Below are 19787 nucleotides of genomic sequence, written 5' to 3'. Positions count from 1 at the left end.
TTCCAGTTACATAAGGGCAATTATTGTTAAAATATGCTTATTTCTAAAATGCTATTATTACCTATTAAATGTTACCTATTAAATTCTATTACAAAACTTAAAACTATTTACATGTTATCTTAAAATTAGGCACACGAAATATTAACTCTAAACGAAATCAGCTGACCGTCCCGCACAAATTTTAACACGTTTATCGTGGGGAAGAGATATGCTTATGCTTTTAGTATGGTATACAAAACCTAGGAACTTGCAGGATTGTTGCGGTATGAGATTACTCTTGTCGTAATTAACGACGAATCCTAGACAATTGAGTAACTTTAACGTTTCGTTAACGTTATCCATGCACTGATCGCATGTGTCGCCGATACATAAAATGTCATCTAAATAATAACATACTGACTGAAAGCCACGGTATCTTAGATAGCCCATCACTTCCCTCATTACTTTAGTAAATACCCGTGGAGCTACAGATAAACCGAACGGGACGCCATTAAAGCTATAAGTATATGTTTTAGCCGAATTATGGGGCTGAAACTGGAATCTCAAGTACTTACGGTCGGAAAACCGGATAGGTATGAGAAAATATGCGTCTTTCAGATCGATTGTGGCTAGGCATCCATCGCGTGGTATTAATTTACATGCCGTTCGGTAATCCTCCATTTGGAAGTGCTCGTTACGGATAAATTTATTAAGGGGCTTTAAATTTAATATAAAACGCCGTTAGGTTTCAAAGTGAGAAATATCTTTGAAATGAATTGATCTTTTGTCTCTTTGCACTCAGATATAGCCCCTATTGTTATTAATTTATTTATCGCTTTGAGCATTTCAATTATTTTAGTTTGTGAAAAATTATTTTGAGGTATTCTTTACTACTCGTACTTCAGTTAATCAGTAACTGAAGTACGGAATGGTATGGTGTCACCATGTTTTATCCAATCCAAAACAACACTATTATTAGTAATTTGTAACCAACAATCATAAAAGTGAGTAAGTCTGCCTGTATGTACTGCGTTAATGGTGAGCCTGCGCGGGGGCACGCGGCTTGTCCTGGGTAGCAGTTCGCTGCGACTGTGCAGACGCTGTGTATGGGCGACGAGGCCCTGAGGTCGTTGGTAGCCTCCTGTTGTAACCTCCGCGCCCCCCCCTGTTCGCCGGGTACCGAGGAGGCGCGTTCCAGTTTCCCTGGTAGGAAGAACGAGTGCTTGACGGCAGAGCTGTGGGTTTATGGGGCTTGACAGGTTTTTTAATGGAAAGGCCCTGCTTCTCGATGGCCTTAGCGGCCTTTATCCTATCCGATAATGTTGAACCAAACAAGAAATCGTCCCGCTCGGACTCATTAATCATATGTAAAAATGATTTATCTAAACTGGGAGTAATAAGTTTTATTCTACTTTGATACGCTGTATAATGTGAATCGCAAAGGAGTCTGCAACCGTTGCTGAGATGCTTCATCGCTTGGACCTTGTTGTCACTCTTTAGAAGCAAATCAATGCCTCGGTTGATAGCGGTTATACCCGAACCCAGCTGCTGTTGTGATGCGGTGAGCGTTTTGTCGCGATTACGAACCATGTCCGGTATTGCAGCCGATATTTCTGCATTTAGTTTCGGCGCTTGCAGAAGTCTACAGTTGTCTGGAATAGGGTAGTCTTTCAGCAACTTCTCTTTATTTTCTTTGGGCAAACCTTTCCTTAATACAGGAAGCCACAATTTGGATAAATTCTCATGTATGTTTTCACCATAGTCAGGTGATTCCGACGTGGATTCTCCAAGAGCAGCCAGTATTTCGGGGTCCAAATCAGACAACCCGCTAGCGGCGGCTTCTTCGTGAAGGCCAGGCTCAGTTATTTCCTCATTTTGGTCGGGGATATCGATTGGCACCGACCCCGCCTCTTGTGCGATGTCTGGTGCAATTGGTATTGAATCAGGGATCGTGTCACAGTTGTGTTCATGATTTCCGTTATCTAAAATAACAATTTGTGATTTTATTTTTGATAATTTTAATTTGAGGTAGTTCGAAAAAGAAAATTTTGTTAGTTTCTTTTTTCATAAGTTCGCAGAGGAACGTTACATCTAATTTAGATTGTACGTATTTTCTGCTTAGGTCATCGTTGAAGACTCGCAGTCAACTCCAATGCCTCATTGCCTATTTTGACATCTTGTTTTGGAATACGACAAAGTTAATGACTCGCCGTCAATCCCAGTGCGTTCCAAAACTTTTAATTACCTTATTTTTACTAAGAGGATAAGAAAACAAAGAAAACATTACTAACCTTCTTCATCCGATGATGAATCAATCGGAGAAATAATTCTCCAACAACCAATTAAAAAATAACAGCTAACGCCCTCTACCATCTAGTAGCTTAATGTTTTCTGTGGAATTCGTATTTTACCTTAGACTTCGTTGATAGGTACGCGAACGCCATCTGTTGGTAACGCCATAGTTTTTTACATTTGGGTCTACATGGCGCTGTAGTAATTCTAATTAATAGTTCGAAAAAACTAAGAAATCATATTTTTTATATTGAAAATTGCAACAATCTTCTCAAATTTATTAGTGGATTGTCATCGGTCGTCGATATGTCTACAAAGTTTGAACGAAATCTGACCGTTTAAAGTGGGTCAAAATAGCGTCCAAAGAAGTCATAAAAGAAAAGAAAAGAAATAAAAGCGTGTTAAAAAGAGGGGCAACGGCGCGCGGGGAGAGGCGCGGCGTGTGGACTCGCTGAGGCTAATTGTGTCCGTCACGCGTTTAATAGTTTTACCTGTAAAATGAAATGAGTGGGGAAATATAAGTTTTGCTACATGCGTGTGTTCGACTTATCTCAATAAGTACCTTACTTTTTAAACTTGACGACTGACTTGACGTTTCAATAGTGGCTTACTTAAAATAAATGGATTTTGAATTTTTTAATGGGTAAAAGGTGGGCCGTAGCCAGTGGCGTGCATAGCCCTTGGACCCAGGGTATGCACAAGGTGTTCAGCACAAACATAAAGTAATATTTACATTTTAGATAAGTCGGTTTATAATCATATTACTTTACGAAAGTTATATCTTTGATTGAGTTAATACTATCGTGTATCTACTGCTAATTGAATAAAACTACATACCCTGATTTACGTCACAAAATTATGACACACCATTCGGCAGCATTTTCTAAGCACACTGATGATGATATTATTTTTTTCCAACATATCATGTTTTTAGCGTCTTTATGAAAATTATTAAGATCACAATATCCTTTATCATTCCACACTTTACGTATATTGGACAATAAAACAAAATGAAAGCAAAATAATCGATTGGTGGCGCTTAGCCAAGAATAGTTTTCGTAATATTTATTATTAAACATACGTGTTACTTTATCACCTTTTTTTTGGGATATTTGTAACATTGGTACACACCTTCCTTTGCGAATGATTTCTAATTTTACGATATAGGGATAGAAATTAAAGTTTTCTCAAGTACTTTTTCCAGGCACACTGAACCCAAACAAAGGCCGCCGAATATGCTTTCATTATAAAGTGAATGAATAAACTATAAATTAACCTTAACACATTAAACTATCACTACTCAAACTTTTATAAGTTACTGAATTTATGCACTTAAACCGTTTATTTATCACCAACGCCATAGAGCATTGTTCGAAAGTAAACAATAATGGCGATTGAATATGCCAATGAAAATATTGCAATCGAAATTAGTCAAAATATGTTTTTAATTTTTTTGTAAGTATAGGTTAGAACGCTATTTGACTTTGATATGTAAACAATAAATAAAAACAATATTTATTGTTAACTTTCTCACTTTCCAATGATTCCTGAAAAACGTAAACTATTCATTCGTTATAATTAAGACAGCGTTTGATTTCATAACTATAACATAAACAATAAATTTGATAATATTAGTTCCTTAATTTTCTTAAAAGACACTGTAAGGTATTTACACTTGTTAATGATATTTTTAATTCTAAAAAAGAATAATGGCAGTTTACAACAATAACAAACCAAGCAAATCATTTTATTCATAAAAAATTCAAACACGTAATTGATTATCCACTTCCGTAAGCAGTGCTTATAGACACCCATACTTAGAGAATTTAGAATGAAACTGTTCACATAAGACCGATGCTAATCTTGTAAGTACAAGCGCACGATTATAACATTACACGACACACACTACTAACTTGCACGCAAACATCTAGCAGAACGATTCTTTCTTTGGGCGTGATTATTTTATTTGATATTTCTATGCAACAGTAGATGGCGTCATATGTCGAGTGATTTATAATAATTGATTTACCCTGCAATCGATAACATGAGATTTAAATAATAATATAGGTATTTTTACGTGTTTTAAAAGGTTAATGTTTAGCATACGGTTAAAAATTAAAATACGAAATAGAAGATTTTATTTTGTACGCTATAAGCCTCGCGCGCGCTGGGTGCGCTGTCGCCTGTCTAGCGACAATTGACCTAGAAGTTTGGCCGCTCATTACTAGATGGCGCTTTCATATATTTTTTACTAAGTGTTTTTTTAATTACAAAACTTTAATGGTCCTATCTGAAGGCTCTTTAAGACCCTGAGGGTATGCACTGCTTATTTGCATATATGCAATGCACGCCACTGGCCGTAGCTTTGTGGTCAAAACGCTCCGGCCACGATTGCCAGAGAATCGCAGGTTCAAATCCTGTCGGTTCCGTTTTTTTTATATGCATTTTATATTTAAAAAATTTAAATTGTGTAGGTTTACAGCACTATTAAAAAATAAAGAATTATCAAAAGCTATGTGTCATCTCTTTTTGATATCGATTTTAATATCGATATTATGATCGATATCTAAATGGATATCGATATCAAAATTTTAATATTAATTGAAATATCGATATCAATATCTTTTTTAATATCGATATTAAAATCGATATCGCTATTAATAGTCAATCAATCATAATATCGATATCTATATCGATATTATGATTGATATTATATCAATATCGATATTATGATTGATATTATATCAATATCGATATCTATATCGATAATGATATCGATTTTAATATCGATATTAAAATAAATATATATCAATTATCGATATCGATATCGATAATTAATATATATCATCGATAGATATCAATCACAATATCGATATCGATATTCATCATATAGATATCGATATTGATATCTATATTATCTAATTACTACAGCAAAGACAAAATTAATTAAAACAGTTAGTCATGACGTGCGCAGGTCACGAGTCAACAGTACCATCATTTGATCGTACCTCACATCTGCACTGAGAAGGGATACAGAGTAGTGTAGCCAGAGCACTTTTAGTTAAATAAAAATTTTCTAACAAAGTAATCTTTTTAGTTTGCAATTTAAAAATTTAAAAGGTTAAGGTTCGTATAACAAAATTACGAAATAATATTGAAGGATGCATTCTTATATTTCATAAGGAATCACCCTGTAAAAATATTAAATCCAAGGGAGTATATTATGATTGATATCTATCGATGATATATATACAACTGACTGAATGACCGACCGATGAAGATAGATAGATATATATATAAGTAGGTTACCTATATTAAGTTTATTTATTTGCAGTGCGCATGTTATCGGTGAAAGTGCAAAGTGCAGAGTGCGGAATGCAGTGACAGTGGCGGGCGGGTGCGTGATAATGATGATATCGCACGTACGTATTGTTTGTTTTCGTTTATTGTGTACATTAGAGACCGTAGTAAATAGATATCAATTTTAATATCGATATCTAAATCGATATCAATTTTAATATCGATATTGTTATCCATAGTTATTATTTATGTCTATATAGATATTGATATAGATATCAATATCAATATCGATATAGATATCGATATTATGATTGATATCTATATCGATATCGATAATTGATATATATCTATTTTAATATCGATATTAAAATCGATATCAATATCGATATAGATATCGATATTATGATTGATATCTATATCGATATCGATATCTATAGTATGAATATCGATATCGATATCTATATTATGAATATCGATATCGATATCGATCATTATTTCATATTAATATCGATATCTTAATCGATATCAATTTTAATATCGATGTTAATATAGATATCGATTATAATATCGATATTAATATCAATTTTAATATCGATATCGATGTCAATATCGATATCGATATCAATATCGATATAAATAATAACTATCGATATCGATAACAATATCGATATAAATAACAACTATAGATGTCAATATCGATATCGATATAAATAATAACTATCGATATCGATATCGATACAAATAATAACTATATGTCAATATAGATATCGATTATAATATCGATATCGATATTGACAACGATAGTTATTATTTAAAATCGATAAATATCGATATCAATATAGATATCGATTATAATATCGATATCGATATTGACAACTATATTGATTTATATTATCTATAGTGGTTATTTATATCGATAGCGATTATAATATCGATATCGATATTGACAACGATAGTTATTATTTATATCGATATAAATAATAATTATCGATATCGATATCGATATAAATTTAAATATCGATATCGATACAAATAATAACTTTCGATATCGATAACAATATCGATATAAATAACAACTATAGATGTCAATATATCGATATCGATATCGATATCTATATTATGAATATAGATATCGATATCTATATTGATATCGATATCGATATCGATATTAAAATCGATGTCAATATCGATATCGATATCAATTTAAACATCGATATCGATATTCATAATATAGATATCGATATCGATATCGATATATTGACATCTATAGTTGTTATTTATATCGATATTGTTATCGATATCGATAGTTATTATTTGTATCGATATCGATATTTAAATTTATATCGATATCGATATCGATAATTATTATTTATATCGATATAAATTATAACTATCGTTGTCAATATCGATATCGATATTATAATCGCTATCGATATAAATAACCACTATAGATAATATAAATCAATATAGTTGTCAATATCGATATCGATATTATAATCGATATCTATATTGATATCGATATTTATCGATTTTAAATAATAACTATCGTTGTCAATATCGATATCGATATTATAATCGATATCTATATTGACATATAGTTATTATTTGTATCGATATCGATATCGATAGTTATTATTTATATCGATATCGATATTGACATCTATAGTTGTTATTTATATCGATATTGTTATCGATATCGATAGTTATTATTTATATCGATATCGATATCGATATCAATATAGATATCGATATAAATAATAATTTTTATATCGATATCGATAATTATTATTTATATCGATATAAATAATAACTATCGATGTCAATATCGATATCGATATCATCATCGATATCAATATAAATCAATATCGTTGTCAATATCGATATCGATATCGATATCAATATCAATATAAAAAATAACTACCGATATCGATAACATATTGTTATCGATATCGGTATAAATAACGATTAAAATCGATATCTATATCGATATCGATAATTATTATTTATATCGATATCGATATTTAAATTTTTATATAGATATCGATTATAATATCGATATCGATATTGACATCTATAGTTGTTATTTATATCGATATTGTTATCGATATCAATATCAATATAAAAAATAACTACCGATATCGATAACAATATCGATATAAATAACGATTAAAATCGATATCTATATCGATATCGATAATTGATATATATCTTTTTTAATATAGATCAATATCGATATAGATATCAATCATAATATCGATATGGATATTCATAATATCGATATCGATATTATGATTGATTGATATTATGATATTATGAATATCCATATCGATATTATGATTGATATCTATATTGATATCGATAACGACATCGATATTATGATCGATATTGATATTGATATCAATCATATTAAAATCGATATCGATACTTAAATTTTATTATCGATATCGATATCTATCTATTTTAATAACGATATTAAAATCGATTTCTATATCGATATTTAAATCAATATCTAAATGGATATCGATATAAAAATCGATATTAAAATTTTGATATTTATATAGATATTGATCATAATATCGATATTAATATCGCTATAAATAATAACTATCGATATCGATATCGATTATTATTATTTATATCGATACCGATATTTAAATTGATATCGATATCGATATTATAATCGATATCTATATTGATATTGATATCGATATCGATATTGACATCGATTTTAATAACGATATCGATATCGATATCAATATCAATATAGATACCGATTATAATATCGATATCGATATCAATTTAAATATCGATATCGATATTGATATCAATGTCAATATAAAAAATAACTATCGATATCGATATCGATATCGATGTAAATAATAATTATCGATATCGATAACAAAATCGATATCTGTAGTTATTATTTATATCGATATGGATATTCATAATATCGATATCGATATTATGATCGATATCGATTATAATATCGATATCGATAATTATTATTTATATCGATATCGATATTTAAATTTTTATCGATATCAATATAGATATCGATTATAATATCGATATCAATATCGATATAAATAATAACTATCGATATCGATATCGATTATTATTATTTATATAAAAATAACTATCGATATCGATATCGATTATTATTATTTATATCGATATCGATATTTTAACTGATATTGATATCGATAATTATAATTTATATCGATATCGATATTTAAATTAATATCGATATCGATATTGACATCGCTTTTAATATCGAAATCGATATCGATATCAATATAGATATCGATATAAATAATAACTATCGTTGACATTATCGATATCGATATTATAATCGATATCTATATTGATATCGATATTTAAATTGATATCATTATCGTTAATTTCAATATCGATATCGGTATTGACATCGATTTTATATTGATATCGATATCGATAGCAATATAGATATTGATATAAATAATAACTATCGTTGTCAATATCGATATCGATATTATAATCGATATCTATATTGATATCGATTATAATATCGATAGATATCGATATCGTTATTAAAATCGATGTCAATATCGATATCGATATAAATATCAATATAGATATCGATTATAATATCGATATCGATATCAATTAAAATATCGATATCGATATAAATAATAATAATCGATATTGATATCGATAGTTATTATTTATATCGATATCGATATCTCGTTATTAAAATCGATGTCAATATCGATATCGATATAAATATCAATATAGATATCGATTATAATATCGATATCAATATCAGTTAAAATATCGATATCGATATAAATAATAATAATCGATATCGATATCGATAGTTATTATTTATATCGATATTGATATCGATATTATAATCGATATCTATATTGATATCGATATAAATTTAAATATCGATATCGATATAAATAATAATTATCGATATCGATATTGACATCTATAGTTGTTATTTATATCGATTTTGTTATCGATATCGATATTATGAATATCCATATCGATATTATGATCGATATCTATATCGATATATATCTTTTTTTAATATAAATCAATATCGATATAGATATCAATCATAATATCGATATGGATATTCATAATATCGATATCGATAACAAAATCGATATAAATAACAACTATAGATGTCAATATCGATATCGATAATTATTATTTATATCGATATCGATATTTAAATTTATATCGATATCAATATAGATATCGATTATAATATCGATATCAATATCGATATAAATAATAACTGTCGATATCGATATCGATTATTATTATTTATATCGATATCGATATTTTAATTGATATCGATATCGATATTATAATCGATATCTATATTGATATTTATATCGATATCGATATTGACATCGATTTTAATAACGAGATATCGATATCGATATAAATAATAACTATCGATATCGATATCGATTATTATTATTTATATCGATATCGATATTTTAATTGATATCGATATCGATATTATATCGATATTGACATCGATTTTAATATCGATATCGATATCAATATAGATATCGATTATAATATCGATATCGATATTGACAACGATAGTTATTATTTATATCAATATCTATATTGCTATCGATATCGATATCAATATAAAATCGATGTCAATACCGATATCGATATTGAAATTAACGATAATGATATCAATTTAAATATCGATACCAATATAGATATCGATTATAATATCGATATCGATAATGTCAACGATAGTTATTATTTATATCGATATCTATATTGATATCGATATCGATTTCGATATTAAAATCGATGTCAATATCGATATCGATATTAATTTAAATATCGATATCGATATAAATTATAATTATCGATATCGATATCGATATTGACTGCGATAGTTATTATTTATATCGATATTAAAATCGATGTCAATATTGATATCGATTATAATATCGATATCGATAATTATTATTTACATCAATATTGATATCGATATCGATAGTTATTATTTATATCGATATCGAAAATTATTATTTATATCGATATCGATATTTAAATTGATATCGATAACATTAATTATTATTTATATCGATATAAATAATAACTATCGATGTCAATATCGATATCGATATCAATATAGATATCGATTATAATATCGATATCGATATTGACAACGATAGTTATTATTTATATCAATATCTATATTGCTATCGATATCGATATCAATATAAAATCGATGTCAATACCGATATCGATATTGAAATTAACGATAATGATATCAATTTAAATATCGATATCAATATAGATATCGATTATAATATCGATATCGATAATGTCAACGATAGTTATTATTTATATCGATATAAATAATAATTAATGTTATCGATATCAATTTAAATATCGATATCGATATAAATATATCGATATTAAAATCGATGCCAATATCGATATTGATATTAATATCGATATAAATAATAACTATCGATGTCAATATCGATATCGATATCGATATCAATATCAATATAAATAATAACTATCGATATCGATAGCAAAATCGATATAAATAACAACTATAGATGTCAATATCGATATCGATATCAATTTAAATATCGATATCGATATAAATAATAATTATTTATATCGATATTAATATCGATATCGATATTTAATTTGATTTTGATATCGATATTGTTATCGATATCGATAGTTATTATTTAATAATTATCGATATCGATATCGATATCAATATCAATATAGATATCGATATTGACATCGATATCAATATAGATATCGATATTGACATCGATAGTTATTATTTTTATCGATATTAATATCGATATCGATATTTAATTTGATTTTGATATCGATATTGTTATCGATATCGATAGTTATTATTTGTATCGATATTGATATCAATATCGATATATTGACATCTATAGTTGTTATTTATATCGATATTGTTATCGATATCGATAGTTATTATTTGTATCGATATCGATATTTAAATTTATATTCAATATCGATATCGATATTATAATCGCTATCGATATAAATAACCACTATAGATAATATAAATCAATATCGTTGTCAATATCGATATCGATATTATAATCGATATCTATATTGATATCGATATTTAAATTGATATCGATATCGATAATTATTATTTATATCAATATCGATATTTAAATTTTTATCGATATCAATATAGATATCGATTATAATATCGATATCAATATCGATATAAATAATAACTATCGATATCGATATAAATAATAACTATCGATATCGATATCGATATCGATATAAATAATAACTATCGATATCGATATCGATACAAATAATAACTATATGTCAATATAGATATCGATTATAATATCGATATCGATATTGACAACGATAGTTATTATTTAAATTGATATCGATATCGATATCAATTTAAATATCGATATCAATATAGATATCGATTATAATATCGATATCGATATTGACAACGATATTGATTTATATTATCTATAGTGGTTATTTATATCGATAGCGATTATAATATCGATATCGATATTGACAACGATAGTTATTATTTATATCGATATAAATAATAATTATCGATATCGATATCGATATAAATTTAAATATCGATATCGATACAAATAATAACTATCGATATCGATAACAATATCGATATAAATAACAACTATAGATGTCAATATATCGATATTGATATCAATATCGATACAAATAATAACTATCGATATCGATAACAATATCGATATCGAAATCAAATTAAATATCGAAATCGATATTAAAATCGATGTCAATATCGATATCGATATTAAAATCGATGTCAATATCGATATCGATATTATAATCGATATCTATATTGACATATAGTTATTATTTGTATCGATATCGATATCGATAGTTATTATTTATATCGATATCGATATTGACATCTATAGTTGTTATTTATATCGATATTGTTATCGATATCGATAGTTATTATTTATATCGATATTGAAATCGATAACGATATTGACATCGATATCGATATTAAAATTGATATTAATATCGATATTAAAATCGATGTCAATATCGATATAAATAATAACTATCGATATCGATAACAATATCGATATAAATAACAACTATAGATGTCAATATCGATATCGATATTGATATTAACGATAATGATATCAATTTAAATATCGATATCAATATAGATATCGATTATAATAACTATCGTTGTCATTATCGATATCGATATTATAATCGATATCTATATTAACATCAACATAAAATCGATATAAATATCGATATCAAAATCGATATTTGATATAGATTTTAATATCGATTATGACATTTTAGTATGGATATTCCAAATTATTAATTTCTACGGTACGGTTCCCCGCTCAGGAATCTATATTAAGACGTAACTACCATAACAGTCCCTACGCGGGTGCTGCTAAGCTAAGTGCCCGATCAGAGTGTCTCTCGAAATGCAAGTTCTAGTTATTATTAAAAACAGCCCATTTAAGTAACAGCTTACGCCCTCTACCATCTAGGTGCTTAATGTTTTCTGTGGAATTAGTATTTTACCTTAGACTTCGCTGATAGGTACGCGAACGCCATCTGTTGGTAACGCCAAAGGTTTTTTACATTTGTGTCTAGATGGCGCTGTAATTAATAGTTCAAAAAAAATAAAAAATCTTATTTTTATATTGAAAATTGGAATAATCTTCTCAAATTAGTGTATTGTCATCGGTCCTCGATATGTCTACAAAGTTTGAACGAAATCTGACCGTTTAAAGTGGGTCAAAATAGCGTCCAAAGAAGTCGGTTACAAACATACAAACATACAGGTGAAGCTAATAAAGCGTGTTTAAAATAAAATTCTCAACGATTATCATTATATTTAGAAATTACGATTGCGATTCCGACTACGATATCGATTTTAGTGATAGATTTTGATATCGATAATTATAAGGATTCCAATTAGGATTCCGCTTGCGATTGCAATTGCGAAATCGTAAACATAATCTAATCGAAACTACTCGCGCGATCCAGAGACTAAATGAAAAAAGTACTCGCATGATCCAGTGACTTATGAAAACTAGTCGCACCATCCATACCACAAGCGACTTTTGGAAATTATGCGAGCGAGTGACATAAGGAAATTAGTCGCACGATCGAGCGACTTATGTAAACCGAAAAGAAAGTAATCTTGGACTTTTGGGAACTATTTGATCAAGCGACAATGAAACATATTGAAAGTAGTCGCACTATCAGGCGACTTTTGGAAACTAGTCGCACCATCGAGCGATTGGTTGAACCTTATCACACATCGAAACAAACACTAACGTAACATATGACTCCTTGGGAACTCACCTGTGTCATGTAAGTAAAAGGAAAGAAATAGACAATTATTATTTCACAATAGTTTATTTCTTAAGATTACAAATTGTAGTACTAGAAATATATACAAGTATTAGCTACCTATAATAGTAATGACTAAACATGATGCCAATAGTAAAAATGTAGGCGCAAAATTAAAGGCGGAATCGCGCGCCAAATCTGTGATTTGACAGCTGTCAGTCGAGTCTTGTAAAATAGTGCGCTCAAAATTAAGAGGCATAGATGCGTAAGGATGCATTTTAAATATATTGGCAGTGGACAAACTCTTTGTATTATTATGGAACAATACATCCAACACGTGGTTGAATGGACCAAACATGGTGAACATAACATTATGCAATGGCTGATGTTTGCCAAACCGTTGGTCGAGTTTTGTGAATACGTTGACAATTTCGTGGCGTCTCATATCCGTTATGTTACTAGCAGCGAAGATGTGGCCAATGTTGGACCACGAGAGGTAGCAATATTTTTTGTTTTCTTCAGGACATATCGGGACTATGTCGATAATGTTGTCAGCCCATGACTCAATAATTTGCTTATCTGAAAAGTTTAAAGATTATTTTTGTATTTCCTAAAGTATGGCAAAAATTTGTAAAATGCCCACAAACACGAGTACGGTCTCCGGATGCTTTTACGGTATAATATAGTATAATCAGTGTCGCACATAGAGGGTATGCACAGGATATGCAGATGATATAAAATGAACAAAATCTCCAGTACGAGTTATAAAAAACTTAAGGATAGGCATTGTAAGATTTATAAAAAGCCTACCCTCAAGTATTTATAGCTCATACTGGAGATTTTATTCCTAAGAAATAATATAAAATATAATAGATAATATAAAATATCCTATTTCCATATTAAATAATTCAATCTTTAAGGGGTGCATAGGTTAGGTTACATACAGACAAGTTTTTTTTATTTATAATAAGTGTCTATTGGTAAATGCAACTTTCTAAAGCATATACGTGATAACATAAAAAAGAAATACCCGGCTAGGTGGGTTGCTAGCTTCTTCTTAGTGGTGGGTTCAGAAACCACCACTACGAGTTTCTGTAACATATAATTATTTTGATACTTAAAACACTACCTACGTGACCATTGCTAGGTATGTTCTGTGGTCTCATAGGATGGCTCAACAAATTTAGATCGCTTTGACAGTCGTAGAAAGTTTATAAGCCCACCATATTTTTCTTTTCACTAGAAATGTCATAATGCAAAAAAACAGGCACCACACAAAACTACTTGCTCGGGCGACATGACCAAAAAAAGTCTGAAATATCGCGATGTTTGAGAAACAGTTTATCCGAAACCATATTTCTCAGTGAGTTTACAATGCTTCTCATGTTAAAGATATTAAAGACATTTATTTCCATAAAGACACGCGTCACTTGCATGGAAACAAGAAATTAATAAATAAGTACTATATATGAGTGTCGATCATAATACATCCCGTATTTACACAAAAAGTTGTTGTTTACTCATTGAATGCATCGCTTAAATATATAACAATACAGACACCTGAGATTGGCTAATCTGTGTAAAGCCAGAAGGAAAAAAAAACCATATGTACCTACAGACAGTTTTGAATAAAGAAGTTTTGATTCGATGCGTCCTTCATAACGTTTACAGCTAGTAACTTAGCTGAAAATATTTATTTTATTGACTACCAACTTATTTTTTTATTTATAAACACGCATTTGTAAAAAAATATTTTTTTTTAATATTTACACTATTATTAATTTATATTTATTGAAATTTTTAACACTATTCTTAATTTAAATTTATTAAAATTTATTTTCTATTTCTTAGTTCGGTTTTCTATAAAAAGCGTGTTTTTTAGTTTTTTTAAACTACTTATTATTTATTTTCTACTTTTTAGTTTGGTTCATTTTAAACTGTTATTTGATCTAATCTACTATCAATTTCGTGATGACTCTAACTCTAAGTAACTGTAATTATTTTCCAAATTATTAATGTGTAAGAGCCCCATTACCCGCTCAGGAATCGATATTAAGACGTAACTACCATAACAGTCCCTACGCGGGTGCTGCTGAGTGCCCGATCAGAGTTTCTCTCGAAATGCCAGTTCTAATTATTATTTAAAACAGCCCATTAAAAAGTAACAGCTACCGCCCTCTACCATCTAGTAGCTTAATGTTTGCTGAGGAATTTGTTAGGTACGCGAACGCCATCTGTTGGTAACGCCATAGGTTTTTACACGCTTTATTTACATTTGGGTCTAGATGGCGCTGTAGTAATTGTAATCAATAGTTCGAAAAAACTAAAAAATCTCATTTTTTATATTGAAAATTGGAATAATCTTCTCAGATTAGTGTATTGTCATCGGTCCTCGATATGTCTACAAATTTTGAAAGAAATCTGACCGTTCAAAGTGGGACAAAATCGTGCTCAAAGGGGTCGGTTACATACAAACATACATATAGGTGAAGCTAATAAAAGCGTGTTAAAATAGAGCGTGCAAAGGCAGTCTTATCACTAAAGCGATCTCTTCCAGACAACCTTTGACGTTAGGAAAAACGAAGGAACGGGTTGGTGCAGCAATTAACACTGATGTTAAACATATATGTACATATATACAAAATAATTATAATAAACTACTTACTCATAAATTCTAATAAGACACATATATTATACATAATATATATAAGTATAAATATATATTGATGTTTAGTTAAAACTTTTATTATTATTATTATTAGATATTATGAACCAAAAATAGGGACACGATTATAAAACGGGTATATAGGTGGTATTAGCGTAAGTGTTTGTAAGTTAACCTAATAAATAAATAAAATAACTCCATTATAGCTCACTTTGGTACAAATTCACAGTTTTCATGCTTATGAAGGCAACATCGCTTTTTCCCTCCACAAGCGTCTGCAGAGCCGCTACCTCCCCGCTCACAACTCCATCATTTTTGATACAGCCATTTGTAAACGTATCTATATTCGCTTGACTGACATCTCCTTTCACTGCTTCAACACCTGGAGCGCATATATCACTGAAGTAGCCAGTCATTGCGCCTGCGCAGGTAATTTTCTCCTTTTCTCTCAAATACTGTAAGACTGTATGCCAGGCTATTCCGTCATATTGCGGGAAGGCTGCCCGTTTCCCTTTCAGTTCCTCCATCTTTGTTATCATGTCAGTTTTCCTGACATACGCTACGACTGTGTCCATTTTTTCGACTATGGGTGTCGTTTCGTAGAGGAGAGGTTCCAAGCCGAAGTCCCTGGAACAAATATTAATTTTTGAAGTGAATCTTCTTTAGAATCGTTGTGATTTCAAACTCAATGAAACGAATAAATAAATCAATAGAGTCTAAAACACATAACTGTATGGGATTCAGCCGGCGAGAGAATGAGATAGAAAAGACGTTCTCGGACTCCATGTGTTTAATGCATGCGTTTGCGCTTGTGTATAAGAAAGTTTTAGTATAAGTGTGTTGATTGTTGATGGATTTTTTATTAGCAATACAATATTTTCATCTCCTTGATAAATTAATTTTAAAATTATGCCAAAAACTAAAGTTGATAAAAATACTAGCGAAGAAAATGAAAATTAAATGAAAAAAACCGCAAAGAGTTCTACGGAACGTGTCCGAGAATTTCGTGCACGTCAAAAAAAGTTATTATCACATGTCCAAAATGAAAATAATAGGTCTAACGTGAATGACAATGTGCCTGGTGTACCAAAGAGTAAGTACTTGAATATTTTCAAATATTTAAAATACAAAATTGAATAAAAAAAATTTGATATTTAATCCGTAAATCTCATTATTATTTCTTACTGCTCATAAATCACATGTATAACCTCAATCTATAATGTGTATATCCTTATTTATGTTTCTTTTTTTTAAGATAATTTTCAAAGGCAAAGTGTCGTTCTAACAGAAAATAATATTATAAACAATGATTGCATGTACCAGAAGCTAAACTTAGTGTATCTATGTCTCATTACTTTATTTCGTGTACTTATGAATATACAGTTTACATGAAGCGACTGTTGCTTTTTTTTAATAAGTTTTTAATCAGGGACTTATCAGAAGGGTCACTTCTACCGTGTGTGACTTTCACACACACACACACACTTTTTATTTTTTTCCAATTCGTTCCATTCTTCCATTTTTCCCAAATAGTTGTCACCTAAGAGTTGTTGACACGTATTTCTGTAGACATCGCCGCAATCATTGGGCATTTCATTAAGGCGATTCCTGTGTTTAGTGAAAAAGGGCATTAGAACTTTCTCACCTGGTGCTGGGCATCAGCCACTCGCTGTCCCCAACAGCGACGTCGCACTCTCGTCCCCTCACCGCCTGGAGGCAGTCACGAGTGCTGTTCCTCACGATGCACTGCAATGGGGGGTTGACTCCGTACACCGCACCAGCCTCGCTTAGCCATTCGCACTTATTCCTCTCCAGATTAGACGTGGTGCAAAGGGTTATGTGCCTGTTAATAAAAAAGAAAACGTGTGTATACTCTTCGTACACGCGTTAGAAGTATACTTATTTGGCGTAACAATAATTTATTTATTTATTAGCTTTTCAAGGGAAACAAACAGTACTATTGCACATAAAAGTAATGCCGTATTTTTATTATCACATAAACCAATGAAGTTTCCACAACTTAGTTATACATATACAATAACATTAACCACAATTGCTTAGGAATAAGTACCTATCAAGCGAAAATTACACAAAAAAAAAAATTAAAGCAAAAAAGAAAAACAAATAAATTTCGCCATAATAAATTTCCTAAAAGTGCCAATTTTGACATGAAAAATGTCCGTCTCGAACGATAAAAGTCTTTTCAAAAAATTTATCCTTCGCCTTATTCTACGTTTGCAGTAAAAATTACTCTAACAATAGAAAAAAGGTATTGTTTGAACTATTGAAAGTCAACTGTCAAACATTTTTTAGAAAATTAAAATGTTGACTATAGCTATCTTCATGCTGTCGGTTTTTTGTGACGGCGTGCGGGCGCATCGTAAAAATGTACTCTCACCATGTTCCCCTAAAAAGCCAAAAGAAGTATAACTTCAAAAATATATACAACGTGTTACCGAATTACGGAATACTGTTGAAGGGTGCATAATTAAATTTTATAAGGAATCAGCCTGTATAAATTTTATTTCAAAAGAATTATATTTATTTTTCCATACAAACGTAATCACCTACACGTAAACGTTGTAACGTTTATATTCGAGAACACTACTAAAGTGGAGTGGTTTCTGTATGATCTTAATCTGTGGCTACGACAATACACACATCGCCATCTAGCTTCAAAGCAAGCGTAGCTTGTTTTATGGGTACTAAGTCGACTGTTATTAAGTATTGAATATTTTTATGTATTTAATACACATAAATACTCATAATACGAACACGACTGTTTTTCAGTGTCTGTGTGTTTAATATGTATATTATAAGTATTTATGTATATCATTCATTAAAAAAATATTCATCAGTCAACTTAGTAACCGTAACACGCACGCTTACTTTTGGGCTAGATAGCGATGTGTTTATTGTCGTAGTATATATTTATTATTATTACAATATTATCACGACACATCATAGACTTAAGCTATTAATAATTAAGAACAAAATTTTAAGTTACTCCGTATGTAAGTCTGTTTGTGTTGTTCCGGTAAATAAACAAATTCTATTCTATTGTATTCTAATATAAAGATAAACACCCAGACACTGAAAAACGTTCATGTTCATCACACAAAAATTGCCCAGTTGTGGGAATCAAACCCACGGCCTA

At 29.8% G+C, this 19787-nt stretch overlaps 2 protein-coding genes across 4 annotated transcripts in view; both read right to left on the bottom strand.

The window, feature by feature from the left end:
- Positions 1-1011: 1011 nt before the first annotated feature.
- Positions 1012-13986, bottom strand: LOC120635030. Its single transcript, XM_039905938.1, has 3 exons — positions 13978-13986; positions 3806-3818; positions 1012-1961 (listed from the first exon to the last, which is right to left on the bottom strand). The coding sequence occupies exons 1-3, from the start codon at positions 13984-13986 to the stop codon at positions 1012-1014; spliced, it is 972 nt and encodes a 323-aa protein (XP_039761872.1).
- Positions 13987-14058: 72 nt separating this feature from the next.
- Positions 14059-19787, bottom strand: part of LOC120635402 (transferrin-like) — a 35440-nt gene continuing 29711 nt past the window's right edge. For all 3 annotated transcript variants that reach the window (XM_039906409.1, XM_039906410.1, XM_039906411.1), the window contains 3 exons: positions 18276-18473; positions 16842-17257; positions 14059-14544 (listed from right to left, as the gene is read on the bottom strand). In XM_039906409.1, the coding sequence (XP_039762343.1) occupies positions 14078-14544; positions 16842-17257; positions 18276-18473 (1081 nt within the window). In that variant the 3' untranslated portion in view covers positions 14059-14077. The remainder of the gene's footprint in view (positions 14545-16841; positions 17258-18275; positions 18474-19787) is intronic.

The sequence above is a fragment of the Pararge aegeria genome, chromosome 26 (genome assembly GCF_905163445.1).
Source record: "Pararge aegeria chromosome 26, ilParAegt1.1, whole genome shotgun sequence".
Taxonomy (NCBI): Eukaryota; Metazoa; Arthropoda; class Insecta; order Lepidoptera; family Nymphalidae; genus Pararge; species Pararge aegeria.
The sequence above is the reverse complement of the archived record's forward strand: the minus strand, read 5'-3'. Positions and strand labels throughout refer to the sequence as shown.